This window comes from Pogoniulus pusillus, chromosome 15, assembly GCF_015220805.1.
Source record: "Pogoniulus pusillus isolate bPogPus1 chromosome 15, bPogPus1.pri, whole genome shotgun sequence".
NCBI lineage: Eukaryota > Metazoa > Chordata > Aves > Piciformes > Lybiidae > Pogoniulus > Pogoniulus pusillus.
The window spans coordinates 13,007,750-13,024,286 of record NC_087278.1 but is presented as its reverse complement, the minus strand read 5'-3'; the positions used below and the strand labels follow the sequence as shown (position 1 = coordinate 13,024,286).

The window sequence follows — 16,537 nt, the reverse complement described above, 5'->3', positions numbered from 1 at the left end:
CTCTGGGCCTTTGCACTGTCCAGTTAGACAGAAAATGAGCCTCATGGGAGAGAGCTTTCAGCAGAGTTATACTCTCTCAGGCATGATCATTTCTGCTCTCCACACTTTCCCTTAAAGAAAACAGCCATGGCGTTTCTCGGGAGGAGCCTGAATCTGTATCCTTTGTGTATGGAAGGGAGGAGATCATAGAATCACAGAAACATCCAGGTTGGAAATGTCTCTCAGGATCACCAAGTCCAAACTGGAACCTTACTCTACAAAGTTCACCTTAAACCATATCTCTAAGCACCACATCCAAACCACCCTTAAACACATCTAGGGTCAGTGACTTTACCACCTCCCTGGGCAGCTCGTTCCAGTGCCTGACCATTCTCTCTGTGGAAAACCTTTTCCTAATGTCCAATCTAACCCTACCCGGTCTCAGCTTGAAGCCATTTACCCCTTGTTGTGTCTCCAGTTACTTGTGAGAAGAGACCAGCACCAGCCTGTCCACAGTGTCCCTTCAGAGAGCTGTAGACAGCAGCCAGGTCTGCCCTCAGCCTCCTCTCTTTCCAGCTAACCATCCCCAGCTCCCTCAGTCACTCCTCGTAAGGTTTATTGTTCTCGAGGCCTTTCCCCAGCTTCATTGCTCTCCTCTGAGCCCACTCCAACACTTCCACATCTCTCTTGTATTACAGTGCCCAAAACTGAACACAGTGCTCAAGGTGTGGCCTCACCAAAGCTGAATACAAGGGGACAGTCACCTCTCTACTCCTGCTGGACACAGCGTTTGTAATACAAGGCAGGATGCCATTGGCTTTCTTGGCCACCTAGACACACTGCTGGCTCATATACAGCTGCCTGTCTGTCACAACTCCCAGATGTTAGAGAGGGACATCACACAGCATCCCACACAGAGTGCCTGCCCTGGTTATCAGGGAACAGAGGCTCAACACAGCTATACACATAATTACAGGGCTTCCTTCTCCTCCAGCATGTTGCAAAAGCCAATGAAATATATGTAAAAAACCAGCCATGCAGCAACTATCTTCTGCTTTCCCCATTTGGGTTTCAGAAGCTTTGGAGCAATATTGGTGTGTTGCATGCTGAGTTAAAAATTGGAAATGTGCTACCCTGATTTAGCATGGGACTGAGTAAATTGTATTCAGTTAAAATAGCAGATATCCTGCAGAGAAGAAAATAAGTATTTCTGCTTGACTGTGTGACACCTAAGCTGCAACCCAGAGGTACTGGAGGATGATTTGTGTTACTGAGAAATCCATTAGCATCGGCTGCCAGGTCAGAGCTGCTGGTGTGTGCAGGGCACTCATGTCTCAGGCATGAGTTCAGGCCTTCTGCACCTCCTCCACCATGTCCTTTGCAGGATCTCACAGGGTGTCTTCTCTTGATGGTGCTTAAGCTCCTGTCTGCTCTGTGCTCACACCAGAGTTTGATTTGTTTGCCTTTTCCTGAGGGGAGTTTTGTTCAGAGCACTACCTGCCCTCGCCGCCTGTGTGGCTCTGCAGCATGTGCTGGAAGCCTTGTTCCTGAAGCATGTAAAACACCTAGACTTGCAACAGTGAGCCTAGACTTCAGAAGTCACTATGCCAGGCTCCTGAAACTTGAAGGACACACAAGGAGAAGCCTGCCCACATGGAAGGATCATTTAGGTCCCCCTGACACCTTTTCAGGAAGGTGGAGGTTCCTTTTGCGAGGTATTCCTCCGCCTGTTTCAGTACAAACATATTTTATCCTTTCTGTTGGGATTTTCCCTATGTCAAAACTGAGCCTCTCTTGTTTAGCTATATTTCTGCTTGTTCTAACCACAGTGAATCCAGACAGAAGATTATTCCCTTCCTCCTTGTGGAATTTCTGATGTTTTTTGTAGTATTTACGTATCTGTTTTGTCTTGTTTTCCCCCTCCACCCACTTTATCTCATCCTTACTACCACAACTTCTTACAACAGAAAAATAAATGTCAGTTTTTCCATTGTCTCCTAGGTGCCAGCTACATTAAAATGCACTTTCTTATTCTGTTTTTCAAGGGCTACTCCCAGCTCCACCCTGACTGATTCCCTGCATCTCCTGCCCAGTGCTCCTCCTGCTGCACCATTTGCAGATGTCCACAGATGCCTTTTTCCTAACCAGTTGTCAAGCCTCTCCTTGCAAACCACTTCTACAACTCCCACAGCAGAGTTGTAATAGCAGACTACAGCAGCTACAAGTCATTCTCTTGGCTTCAAGTTTCTCAATGCTTGTCCCTAGGCTTGGGTTGTCCCAGTTCATGATTCATCTCTGCGTTGGTAGCAGCCTGGGAGTCCTAGGATGAAGAGTCCCTTTGGCCCTATCTAGAGCTCCTGGTGACTTGGAGACAGTTCTGCAAGCACAGCCCTTTCCCAAGCAACTACAGACAGCAGAAAGGTATCCTCAGGAAAGGGCTTTCCCAGGTGAGCCCAGAGGCAAGCAGCTCCTGCTCAGCCAAGAACGCTGAGTGGAACCTCTTTCAAAAGTGGCATATTGTTGTGTCCCACCCTCAGGTCCCTGCTCCCAGTCTCCTACCAGCATGAGTGCAAGATCACTTCTTGCTCCTGTCAATCCCACTTTAGAGTAATTAAGTCCATTGACAGTAGGGGTTCCTAAGGGCTGTTAGTTGCAGCTTTGAGGTGAAACATCCATGCCTGGGGGGCCGAGAAGTACTAGAAAGACTGCAGTTATGTCTGTGTGTGTTGCAGCTTACATGCACAGGTCCAGAAAGCCATGAGCTCAGCTCCAGCCTTTACATGTGTGTGCATCTGGGCGTGTGTTGCAGGGGCAAGGCCAGAAAGTGTTCATTTTAAAATTCAATTCATAGCATAGCCAGACCTTTCAGCTTTTTAATAGAAGCAATGATTTATGGCTGCACTTAAAGAATGAGCCAGGAGCGGACAGATTCATCACACCCCATCCTTTCCTGTCAAAGCGACGCTGCGCGGCGGTCAGGCTCCTGGCAGCAGAGCTTCTGCTGTGGGAAGGCAGCGCTGCTCCATCACCCTCACGCCACCGCAGCAGCTGAGTCCCCAGCCTGGGATTTCATCCACCTCTTTTTGTTGGGAGGTGGGAAAAAAAAACCAAAATGATTGGCCATCTGCCAAATTCTCCTTCTTTCCCTCTTTGCTCTCGGCCCCCATCAGCCACTGGATGGACAATGCAAAGCTCTCTTTGCACACACAACACGAGGCTCCAAACTTGTCTTCTGGGAATTAAATCACAAGAAACACACTGACATTTTTGCTATAGGTATTCCCAGCTTGAGACCCTTCTGGCCTTCCTAATGGTTTCTTACCTATTGTGTGTATTGCATTTGAACTCATTCACTTCGATTTTGCCTTCCTTGTCTAAGATTCCCCCAGAGCTGCAGAACAGCATCACACATGTCAGCATGTCCTTCAGCCCCAATGTGGCCAGCCATAGGTCTTTCTGCCCAGTCTTCCTGGAGACTTGCAAAGTTTCCATCACCTTGTTCAGAAAATGCTTTTTACAAGATATATACATTCACTTTACTAGCCCTAAACCCTACATATTCTGTGAGTCCTGACACCAGATAGATTCTGGTAGAGAGAATGGGAATGTGCAGGCTTCCAAAGGTGTTTGGGAGTATACAGGAGGTGTCATTTAAAAGGAGGCTTGCTCCTTTTTTCCCAAATCCATGTCTTACTGTGTGACAGTTCTGGGCCCCACAATTCAAGAGAGATGTTGAGGTGCTGGAGCGTGTCCAGAGAAGGGCAACAAGGCTGGTGAAAGGCCTGGAACACAAACCCTGTGAGGAGAGGCTGAGGGAGCTGGGGGTGTTTAGCCTGGAGAAGAGGAGACTCAGGGGTAACCTCATTGCTGTCTACAACTACCTGAAGGGAGGCTGTAGCCAGGTGGGGGATGGCCTCTTCTCCCAGGCAACCAGCAGCAGAACAAGGGGACACAGTCTCAAGTTGTGTCGGGCAAAGTACAGACTGGATGTTAGGAGGAAGTTCTTGCCAGAGAGAGTGATTGGCATTGGAATGGGCTGCCCCAGGAGCTGGTGGAGGCACCGTCCCTGGACGTCTTCAAGCAAAGCCTGGATGAGGCGCTTAGTGCCATGGTCTGGTTGACTGGCTAGGGCTGGGTGCTAGGTTGGCCTGGATGATCTTGGAGGTCTCTTCCAACCTGGTTGATTCTATGATTCTATATGACAGTTTTAGGCTGAGTAAAATGCTGACTTTAACACAGCTGGTGTGTCAGTCTGATTTTTCAACCGTTTACACTCACTGTAGTACTTTGCTTTCTCTCCAAGCCAAAAAGGCCACACACATGGGTCTTCTCTGTGACTAGCTTAGTGTAGTTTCTTTTCTAGCACTCAAAAAAGAGCAAATGCTGAAGTTGATATGGGTTTGGGATGTGTTGTTACTCGGGTAACTGCAGCCTCTGACCACCAGGCAGTGCAACTGCTGAATTATTTCACCCTTCCCTTTTACATGCATTCACATAGACAAACTTGAGGATATGCATAAGAAAAAAGAGGGACTGTGTGAAGCTGTTGACAGTTTTTGATGATACAGTTCTAGCAGCTTCTGTGTATGACTGGCTTACTCTGAGCAGCTTCAATCCTTCTTGTTAGCCCCGGTGCATCCTGGACAGTAGGACCTGAAAATGGTATGGTTATATCAGGTTGCAATATAGAGAACTGGAAAAAAACACAGATTTGACCTCATCTTTTCCTGGGGCAGTGAGTTCAGTGCATGAAATGGAGAAAAGAAAGCAGCTTTGTAATAATTCAGGAGTTTCCTTCAGAGGGTATAATCAGTCCCTAAATTTTTCTCACTTAGTAAAAAAGCTCCTAAGTTAATATTGGTTTAATTATCTTCTATTATCCAGACACTCTGTTGAGAGATTTTCATAGGAAATTTGTATTCCAGTTTGCCTGTCTGCAAGTTGTCAAGGAAGACGTTAAGTATTTCCATCTCCAGTACACATGGTGTGCTTTCTAGTCTACCTTATTGGACTTGGAACTAGTATTAATTGAGGTGTTATGGGGTTCTCATTTCAGTGCTGGAGATTTTTGAAACAGTCAAGAATAATGTGCTGTGAAATGTGAAATAAGTCAAAGTATGAAACGTTGCAAAGCTGTCACTTACAAAACCAAGAGCAGTCCAAGTGAATTTAATACAATCCCTTTCTCTCAAATGCAGTTGTTCTTTTAGCTCCAGTGTTTTGATCTGCATAGTTGTAATTGTGTTACTGTCATCTGTAGAAATCTGCAAAGAGTAATAATTATTTGTGGGTATTTGAGAGACACTGATGCTTGAACTATCAAATCTGAGGAATTGCTAGTTCCCCCTTCTTGTCTAATGCTGAATGTTCCTAAGAAAACAAACTATAATTTGGTGTACAGAATATGCATACATTAAATAGGGTAGTGCTGGATGCAAATTGTGAAAGCCAAGTATTAAACCAGTCTAAGATATGTTTGTAACTTCAAGGCTGTCCATCAGGGTTGCAAGAATCTTAGTTGCACTTTTTATGTGAAAACAAGATTGAGAACACTCTTGTATGTAACCTTGTGCTCAGTGAAAACCGTTTAAGCATTTTGGGGGAATACAAATGATACTGAGAAACATTTTATATATTACCTAACAAACACATCCTAGAACTTGGCTGCTGTGGTTGATGGGCTGGGGAAAGGAGAGCTGGCAACATCTGAGAGATTTTAGTCAGCTGAAGTACAAGGAGAGCTGGTAACACTTGAGAGATTTTAGTCAGCTGAAATGCCAGTCTTTCTCAATGTCACATAACTAGGACCGTTAGTGCCACCTATAGTTAGTCACTTTAAGACCTTGTCTTCAGTGGGTTATGAGCCTACTGCACACACTTCTTCTGAACAAATGCCATTAAGGAGAATCTGGTGGTGATGACCTCTGGTTTATGTTAAGCTTAATAGTCCTACCAGCTAGACCCAACTGGACGTTCTGCAGAGATGTAGCTGATTTTGACTGCTTAGACCACAGATAAGGGGAATGCCACAGCAACCATCCTAGTTCTAGCATAGGACAGTAACCAAACACAAGTGTAACTGAAGAATTAAAGGCAAAACTGAAGAGGAAAATCAATTTAGTAGGACGTGAGACTAAAAATCCCATTCACAATATTTGCCCTCCTTATTCCACTCTAATTTGGGTAATTTTGCCCTAAAGTCTGCCGTGCCCAAATGTGTTAGCACTCCCAGCACAGGTTGCTTGCGAGCTCAGTTACAGTAATGTGCAGAACTAGCAGCAGCTGCAGGCAGTGCAATAGAAATCATCAACACTCTGCTTTGCAAGTGGGGTGGATACTTCTTTGCACACTGACTTTTTAATTTTTTTTTTATAGTGAGACAGAATTAATTCATGGCTTTCTTGAGTGACACTTAGATATTTCCATCCTAATACAAAAGTGCTTCCAGTGCAGACAGCTGTGAATGGGATTGATCTCTGCTCCTAGTTACCAGTAGATTGCTACATTGAGAAAAAAAAGAACATTAATTTAAAATGTCCTAGTTTAAATCTGAACTTGCTGCTTGGCCATTGAGCTTGGAAAGGCCCTCAAAGATTATTTTATCCTGCTGTGCTTAAGTAACCAGAAGAAAATACCTCTCATTTCATTACTGTGGTTTACCTTGAATAACCTTTGGGTGCTTTAGGTTGATGATTGTCAGTCGGTCAGCATATATACTGCTGAGCAGTATATTCTCTAGTGTACTGCTCTCAAGCCCCCATCCCCTGTCCTACCTTGCTGCACAGAGGGTAGCCTTATGAGCAGCATGTGCTGGACTTGACTTTCCTCCCTCACTGTTAGTTTGGGAATGACAGAGATGAGAAGCTTCTGGGATCAGAGTGTCCCCAACTACTTTTTTTCTTCTTCTTCTTCTCTTAAATGTCACCGAGCTTATGAGTCTCCTGCTGCTCGTGTTCCCTCCCTGTTCAACTTGATTGCTGCACCAGAAAAGAAAGAAGAACTTTGATCTTGACATGCCCTTCTTCTCTGTTTCCCTTTACAACTTCCACAGGAAAAGGAAAAAAAAAGCCACCCATGATCAAATGCAGCTTTGGTGTTGTCAGTCCTTTCAGGGAAGAATAGGTGCTTTTATCAGATGTCTTCCCAAAACCTTTAATGCCCAGCTGAAGTCCAAGCTGAACTGTCAAAGGATGGAGCTGAGCCCTGGCTTTATCACCATCCTCACATTGCTCTCAGGGTAGCCTGCACACTTGCTTAAAGTGCCTTCTGCCATTACTTATTGTGCCTTCTTGAACTGAGGGATCAGTGATGACCTCTGGAAATGACTATAGATGCTGCAGTCATTGTCCAGGCGGCAGCTGCACTCTCACGACTCTACTCTAGCCACATCTATAACAGCTCTGGGGGAAGACAGCCTGTGGTCCTAATTATTTGACTTGCCACTGCCATCCACGTGTTTAAAGGTGTCTGTCCTTTGGATCTTTTCTCTCTGGCTGCTTCAATCTCTAGAGTGTGTTTTCCTTGTTAGTTGTGGGCACATTTTCACTGGCTGAGTGCACCTCTACTTTAAAGGAATATAGTTCCAGTTTCATGGTGTCTTACTCTTTTCCCTCACTAGCTTCAGGAGTGAAACTATTATGTGGCTTAAAAGCCTAACCTGTAACTTAAAATGAGGAGGAACCGTATTAGCATCAGATAACCCAACATTGATACACAATTTTAAAACATCAAATTGAAGTGCTTTGGTTACCTCACATGGTGCTGTCAGCTCTGGGAACCATGGAGCTATGGTCTGCAGCTTACGAGAGTATAATGACCCTACAGAAGCTTCTTGAAGGCTCTCCAGTGCCAGTGTGGCTTTCATGTCAGCCACCCCTTCAGCAAGAGGGCTGTTACTACTAAACCTCAAGGAAAGCCAGCAGGATTCTTCCACTTCTTTGGTAGAGGCAAATAAAACAACTCCTCCAGGGTGCATTGAGTGTGTTAGCTGCAGAAGAAAATAGGTTTTGCTGTAGCTGGCATAGTTCTAGCACAGTCACAAAAGTGGCCTCTTTCTATTATTTTTTTAATAAGCTGAAGTTAATAGGCAAAGTGAAAAAAGGAAGCAGAGCTCTTAAAACTGTGTTTCTTCCGTGGTCCTTCTTCCATCAGCCATTCAAAATGGTACTACTGTAACTGGTGAGAATAGGTCAATACCCTTTTAATCTTCCACAGGAACTTCATATGTGTTCTGTGTGCCACCAGACAGGCCAGAGCACACACATAGCTGGTCCTGGGGTGTTGGTATATACTTAGTAAATGCATCTGACCAAACTTGTGTGCCATTTCTTCCACTTTAAAAAGAGTGGGAGACAAGTACCACTTCAAAATGCACAAGTATCATCTTTTAAGTGAATTTAACCTAGTATAATCTCATTTGCAATTGCAAATAGTAAGGCTGCATTTCTCCCCCTTACTCTGAAAGTCTGAAAATCTCATTAATGGTAATGTATGGGGGAGAAGTGTTAGCCTATTGATGTAGGAATGAAATCAGGAGCAAAGCACAGCTCTACAAAGATTCATATGCAGATTAGGGTCTGAAGCAACCATTAGATTATCAGATCTGACCTTTTATCTAATACAGGCTGTAGAATCTCATAACTTAATTCTGTGTTTATCCCAAGAACAGCACCAGAAAACCAAGTACAGTGCATTACCATATTGTAATGTAGCAGGACATTTGGGGATTCAACATGTTTTTTTACTCTAAAACCAGAGGCATACAGCAGTACTGTGCTGTGTGAGTGTACAATGGCAATCTGCAGGAGAAGAGATTTTAGCATTTTATCTGTCTGCAGGGGACAATTTGTATGTATGTTTGTTTGCAGAGGGTTTTGTTTAGTTCTTTGAAAATTATTTACAGGTAACTAACCAGTAAAAGCTGATCAATAGTCCTGTTTCTCTCTAAGGCAGCATTAACTGAAATGGGGATTTCATATCCTTTTTTTTTAACATAAAAGGTCATTTTCTTCCAAAATCTGTGTGGTCCTTGACAACTGCTCTCTAACATCTTATTCTGAAAACTCCCTGCCAGCCAGTTTTCCTAGGAAACATGGAGCACGATTCACATCTGGCTTCTCATCTCTGACTGTAACACAAAACTGCCCTTGAAGCACACCTAGGAGGTATCCAGGGGGATACCACACATGCACAAAAGATGAGCCAAGCTGTCTAAAGGAGCTGCACTGAACTATTGCATGGTTTAGCTATTTGTTGGTATTTTAAGGAACAAAGCAGCTAAAGAGATGAGATGAGGAAAATACCAAGAAATTCAGAGGAAAAGTGGTGGGTGGCACTGTACAAAATACAGAGGTCCCAGGCTTGGCACATAAATACAGTGCTGAAAAAAAGTATCTTCCTGTCCAGGTCTGATGGCACCAGCCTCTTGGTGTTGCCCATCCCACAAGAACATTCCTCTGTAACCCACCACAGCTCAGAGGGAGGGAGAGTCTCTGCTGCTGTTGTATTGCAGAAGCTTTTGCTGCCCCTTAGGCAGGTGAAACCTGGGCTCTTAGGGCTTCCTGTAACAATGCAGTTTCTGTTTCCTTTCCCTCCAAAGCTCAGAAATCCTATAACTGTCTTGGTCCCATCCTGGGTTTGGTTTGGGTTTTGCCTTTAATTGCATTTGCATCGCGTTCTTTGAAGTTTTTTTTAACATGAATCGTGCCTAACTACTGGTATTGAAAGCAGACATTTGACTCATAACTGCAGGACCTGGAGGTCCCATATGAACCCTCAGGTTGGTGCAAAATCATTTGCCAAGTGCGTTATACCCCTATAACCAGAACCTCCACTAGCAGATGCATACAGTCTGTGTTGCTCACCTGCTTTGTTGCAACATCCCCTGATTCATATTAACCTAACTAGAAAACCTAACCTAACTATCAGAAAAGCACTTTTGAAACACAGAGTGTACAAGAAGAAATCTCAGACCTCCTTGCCTATCAAATAGGAAGGCCAATACTTCTCTTAATACTTGACTTTGATGCTAAACTAATTATTCAGCATAAGGCTCTGTGAAATCCACAAGAAGTGATGTTAAGTAAATGTAAATAACATTACCAAACCTTCCCCCTCTTGCTTTAATGCAGTTTATTTGGAATACATAAAAAGATATTTGAAGCAGTGAGGGCAACGCTGCCTAGAAAAATGCTGCCATGCAGAGACATCTCAGGTGGCCCTGAATAACCAAACACAAGAGTCCTCTGTTGGCATGGTCCTGTACTTGAGCTAGTATTTCCCATTTCCCAAAGGAGCTTATTACCTGTCTTGGCAGCATCTCTCTTGTTGCTGGACACAATCTGGGCTGGAGGTGGCTTTTGTACGACTGCCATGTAGGTGCACCCTCGGAGGGATTGCAGCCTCTCCAAAGCACTAATAGAAAGTTAGAGCACTGTTCAGAAAGTAACAAAGGGCTATGGCTGAACGTAGTGCTAGAAGAGTGTGTTAGAAGGCCACGCACTCTTTCCTTCTGCCTGAATATGGCTTTAGCAGAGAGGCAAATGCATGGTTAATATTCTCCCTGCTCCTCAAGAAATCACAACTGAGTGAGTATTCCCCTTGAGTAGTAACAGGAATCTCCATGGACTTTGCTTCTTCTGACAAGGTCATAGCTGTGATGGTTAAATATTCTAGGATAAAAGACATCAGCATCAAGAGCACACGCACTTCATTCTGACAAATTTTCCAACTCTGGTGTTGTTCTACTACCTCTCAGCAGCAAAAGGTCAGGCAGGGCCCAGCATTGCTGTAGCTGTGGAATGAGCTGCAGAGTGGAGGCAGAGATCTGTTTTTCGGGACTAAGCAGTGACTACATCTCAGGGTGAGGATTCTGTACATACACCTGCCACCAGGCTGTGTCCATGCTTGTGCTCCTTTGTGTTAGCTTCAGAGCAAAGCTTGGACACTTTGTCAACAGCATTTAAGCAGAACATATCAGAAGACTGAGACAAAAGAGTTTATCTTCTAGGACAGGAACACTTTTTCTCAGCCACAGAATGAACTTTACAGGCAGTAACTTACTTTGTATAATAAGCAAAAAGGCAGTAGTAGTTGCCAGCCTCCTGACTTACAGTGGTGGCTCTGCTTTCTTTGCAGTTGTCCAACACAGCCATCCTTCATCAGATCAGACGAGACCAAGTGACGGACACGTGCCGAGCAAACAGCGTATCTAGCAGGAAGCGCCGCGTGCTGACGCCCAACGATCTCAAACACCTGGTTGTGGATGAAGATCACGAAATGATCTATTGCTATGTTCCCAAAGTGGCCTGCACAAACTGGAAGCGAGTCATGATGGTTTTGACGGGAAGAGGCAAGTACAGCGACCCAATGGAAATCCCAGCCAACGAAGCCCACGTGTCTTCAAACTTGAAGACCCTCAACCAGTACAGCATACCAGAGATCAACCACCGCTTGAAAAACTACATGAAGTTCCTCTTTGTTCGCGAGCCCTTCGAGAGACTGGTGTCAGCCTACAGGAACAAGTTCACCCAGAAGTACAACACTTCCTTCCACAAGCGATACGGCACCAAGATCGTGAGGCGCCAGAGGAAAAACGCAACCCAGGAAGCTCTGCGTAAAGGCGACGACGTGAAATTCGAGGAGTTCGTGGCGTATCTCATCGACCCACACACCCAAAGAGAAGAGCCCTTCAACGAGCACTGGCAGACTGTGTTCTCTCTCTGCCACCCTTGCCACATCCACTACGACCTCATAGGAAAATACGAAACGCTCGAAGAGGATTCGAATTACATCCTCCAGCTGGCGGGAGTAGGCAGTTACCTGAAGTTCCCCACCTATGCAAAGTCCACCAGAACTACTGATGAAATGACCACAGAGTTCTTCCAGAACATCAGCTCTGAGCACCAAACGCAGCTGTACGAAGTCTACAAACTGGATTTTTTAATGTTCAATTACTCAGTGCCAAGCTACCTGAAATTGGAATGAGGGATGGGTCGGGGGGAGAGAGGGGAGAGAAAGCCTGTTTTATTTAAGATTTTTATTTGTCTTAATAAATATGGAGAATGGGTTATTTTGTAAATTAATATTTTCTCTTTTTTCTTTTTTTTTGAATGATGCTGCGAGCAGCACAGTCAAGATTATTTAAATCAACTGTAAGAAAGGACAGCTCTCTTCACAGGGTAACAGGATTGTGACGATCTAGCTCTTTTGAAAAATGCTCATTCTGTTCTGGTGGAGTTCATTGATCTTGCATTCCTCCAATTCTAATTAATGTTATTTATACTTATTTAAAACGTGGTCTCTTGATAGGTGTCACTTCAGCAGCAGAGGTAAGGTGCTCTTTGGAGAAAAGGAGCCTGGTTTTGTGCTTCCCTCAGCTGTGTGTATTAATACTGTTCCATTAGCCACTGGTGCAGATAAGTACAGGGATGGTTCTTGATACCACACACATTGACAAGAGTGGTGGGAATAATTTATTCAGAAAGAGACACTGCACTCCAGCATACTAAAAAATAAATCCATCTTTTCAGCCCTAAGAAGGAAAATTAAAACCAATATTTGTAGATTCATAAAATGTAAGCCCCATGACTGAAAGAAATGTGAATGTCTTCCTCGGAGGGAGAAACCTGAACTTACTGAGTTTAAGCCTGCCAGTTTAAGCCTGAACTTACTGAGTTTATCAAGAATGTGACCGGTTCCATTATCTCCTAATTTGAAGCCTGCCAGCCCAAAGTAAGATTTACAGACAGTCCATGAGGGAAAAAACAATGAAGTGTTAAAAGTGACTGTAGAGATTTTTGAATGCCCAAACCAGTTGGTATTGACTTAATTCATATCCAGGATGGGGCTAGGATGAGCTCTGTCCTCTGTAAATGTGTAAATCTTAAGATGGACAAGTAAAACATGCTCTAAAGACACTGGTCAAGATACATCACTAGAAAGGATGTGGGCATGTCATTTGAAAAGTCAGGAAGTCATCTTTGTGTTGATCTCTGAAGATGCAAGGCAATAAAAATGGTCTCCTCTTCCTACATGCTGGTTTCATGGCTTTTTCCTAGAGGCAAGAGGGAGCCTTCTTGTTTTTTTTTCATTTGATGCCTAAATACCATTGACAGGAATGCTTCTAATTTCCAGGGGGTTCATATTTCATCTCAGTCAGCTCTGGTGTGTGACTATGACCTTTTTACTTGAGGTAAATGTCTCAGTAGTGGTTTTCTGTTTAACAGCTTGTTGAGGTACCAGCGTGTACCAGGCATAGCACACCGAGCAATTGTTTTGGGCAAGCAAGTAATAATTTATTCATGGCAAATAAATAATGAAACATGAGATTTCAGTGTGGATCTGTTAGCAAGCTCAGGGGACACAAGTGCAGGCTTCTCCAAATATTTGCTTTAGGTTGGTGCAGGTGAGCTGCACAGCCAAGCAGATGACAGGTGCCTGCCTGGTGAATACTTCGTGGCCACCCAAAGCTGTCCTGTCCTTGGAGCAACAGTGCTGGCAGGTAGCTGATGGGCAAAAGGAGACAGAGGCTTGAATTGAGGCACATGTGGGAACTTAAAGTCTGTTTTAAAGTTAATTGATGGTTAAAATAATGTTTTAACTTGCCTGCATGTCAGTCTTACGATCAGACCAAACCTTTCCACAAATTAGTGGGTTTAAATAAACTCAGCTGAAGGCAGAGCTGTTTTAACCCTATCAGAGCCAGATCCTGGAAAGTGTGGTACTGTGCAGTAGTCAGCAACATCCACTGAATTACCTTAGCCTGCAGCACACGTGTGGTTGTAAGAAGAAAAATCAGTTCCATCTTATTTTACAAAAATAAGTAGTAAGTCACTGAGTAGATCTCAGTGAAGAACAAATTAACGAAGCAAACAGCAGCAGAAGTCCTTTCCCAATTTTATTTGGTCTTAGCCAGGATTCAGGTCTTTTTTTTTTTTTAATCATACCCTTCAAATAAGTGTCTCATCCATGCTGGAATGACCACAGTTTTCACGTCTAGCTCCTGACCCAGCAGCTAGTGAAGAAGTGCTGGCTGCCTGCACCTGACAGCTCTGGATTCCTGCATGGTTGCTGACCTCTGTTTTACTCAGAAGCAGTTTTGTCTCATTTAGAGTGTGCAGAGCTGTTGCAAGTGCCTCTCGCAGTGTGCCCTGGCTTGCTTTTGTTTGTAGTTCAGTGGTGATGCTTTTGTTTAAAAAAATAAATACCTGTCTGAGGGTAGATTCCTCCTCTTCTTCACAGGGTCACAGGATGTTAGGGGCTGGAAGGGACCCAAGGAGATCATTGAGTCCAACCCCCCTGCCAGAGCAGGACAATACTATCTAACACAGATCACAGAGGAACACATCCAGATAGGCCTTGAAAGTCTCCTGGGAAGAAGACCCCACAACCTCTCTGGGGAGCCTGTTCCAGTGCTCTGTGACCCTTACAGTAAAGAAGCTCCCCCTTGTGTTGAGGCAGAACCTCTTTTGCTGCAATTTACACCCATTGCTCCTTGTCCTATCACAGGGAGCAAGTGAGCAGAGCCTGTCCCCTGCTCCTGGCCAGCCTTCAGATACTTATAAACATTTATCAAATCCCCTCTCAGTCTTCTTTTCTCCAGACTATACAGCCCCAGGTCTCTCAGCCTCTCCTCATAAGCCATGCCCTCCTGTCCCCTCATCATCCTCGTAGTCCTCTCCCCTCCTCCCCACTCCCCTTAATATTTCCCACAAATTATTTGTGTGCTTGTTTGGTCTTGTAGCTGACAATGCTCTTTTTTTTGGTCCAGTTTTCTCTTCACGTAGTTGTTAATTCCTCCAACAGGATGTGATGTGATTTTTTTTTTTTCATTTAAGAAAAAAATGCTTCAGAAAGTATGTTTAAAATGGGAGGTGCTTCCCCTTTCCTTTTGGGGCTTTAATCTGTTCTGAAATACCCTCCTTTGTTTCACTGTTTTGAAGACACAGCCTACCCCCCCCCTATTTTATAGCTGAAAAACATGTTCTTGAGATTGGAGAGGTGAGCACTGCTCCAGCTGGGAATTGTAGCAGCAGCTTTTGGGTTTGATCAGCCAGATTCTGTCTCCCTGCAGAGGGCTGCCCTGTGGGCAGATGCTCAGTACTGAGATGGCTTTCATGTGGACTGAAATGAGTATTTAAAAGTCACTTGGTTTTTAAAAACCTTAATCCTAAATGACTACAGACTGCTTATTTAAGTGTGTTCTGTCTATTTTGGGGTGCTGTGAGTGGGTTTTGCAGCTGTGTTTAAAAATGAACAGCTGACATGCTGGAGGATTGTGTGTCCTGTGCGGTGAGCACAAAGTCCTCACCAGGTCAAAGAGTTTCCTCCAGCTGAAGAAGAGGAGAGGCAGGTCTTTTCCTGAGCTCCTGGATTAATTTCTGCTGTGGCCACAGTTGAGCCTGGGAGTCCAACAACGCAAAGTGCAGCCATAGCAAAATGCAAAATGCAGTTGTGCTCAGGGGACCACAAGGGCCACCTGAGGAGATTCTCCTTAGCAGGCTATATGGTCAAGCTGCGGTGAGTGCAGAGAGGACCCAGCAGGGCAGGTCCTGTTCCCCACTTGTCACCAGTCCTCTGCTGCTGAGTTTGAGGAATGGTGTTCTTCATTACTGAGTAGCTGGTGCCTCCTTGCCTCTGGCAGGGCCAGCACCGAGCCAAGCAGCATGCAGACACAATACTCACAGCTGAGTGTCCATTCCCCTCCGATGGCACCAAGCTCTGTAAGCTGGAGCCCAGGCTGGATTTGGTCAGTCAGCATACAGTGATGATTCCTGGGTGGTGGGAGGCCCCTCCCAAACTTGACTCCATCAACGCTTCAGCCTCTTCCTAAACCATGCCCATTACCAGAGAACCGTGCAAGCTGCCCGCACCATGCGCTGTGCGAGACAAGAAATAACCCACAAGCAGAAGTGCTTTTAGAGATAATTTGACCCCAGACGTTTTAGGGTTTCACTGTAGTCTGCTGCACTTTTCAGGTACAAAAAGGGACTGTCCTTACTATTACTCTTGTTACAGAGAGTGTTATTTTCTTACATGCATGCACAATAAAATGTGTACGAATAATTTAACATCGATGTGGGGGTGGATTTTTTTTTTTAACCTATTTGTATGCAGTAGAAGGCTTGTTGTAGAAAAGTATCTCCTCATACCTAAATATACTGTTAATAAAGGAAAAAAAGCTAAATTACACATTGCCAACACAAGTGTGAACTGCTCATGGATCTTTCCTTAGAAACAAAAAAAGCCATTCAAGCCTGATTATTTTTCTAAGTAACTTCAATTAAATTGAAGAAAGAAAGTTCCTCTCTGTGTGCTTTATTTCTGCCTCCTGCTTTCAGGGTGGGTTCATCAGGGTGGGATTTCTGCCTGCACAGCTTTGCTTTCTCACAAGGGTTATTGTGGTGGCACAAGCAGAAGACTCAGAATTATCTACTGCTATGGAGCAAGAAAACCAAAGCCATCTAAGAACCTCTTTCTCAAGTTCCAAGTCAGCAAGGATGAGAGCTGTCAATTTAAAACCTGTTGCAGTCATGGAAATGCTGTCCCACCTGAAGCA

The 16,537-nt window shown here is 44.4% G+C and overlaps 1 protein-coding gene across 3 annotated transcripts in view; it reads left to right on the top strand.

Moving 5' to 3' along the window:
• The window catches only part of CHST11 (carbohydrate sulfotransferase 11), a 188,006-nt gene extending 171,727 nt beyond the window's left edge, over positions 1–16,279 (top strand). For all 3 annotated transcript variants that reach the window (XM_064155424.1, XM_064155423.1, XM_064155425.1), the window contains exon 3: positions 11,116–16,279. In XM_064155424.1, the coding sequence (XP_064011494.1) occupies positions 11,116–11,964 (849 nt within the window). In that variant the 3' untranslated portion in view covers positions 11,965–16,279. The remainder of the gene's footprint in view (positions 1–11,115) is intronic.
• The last annotated feature ends 258 nt before the right edge of the window (positions 16,280–16,537 follow it).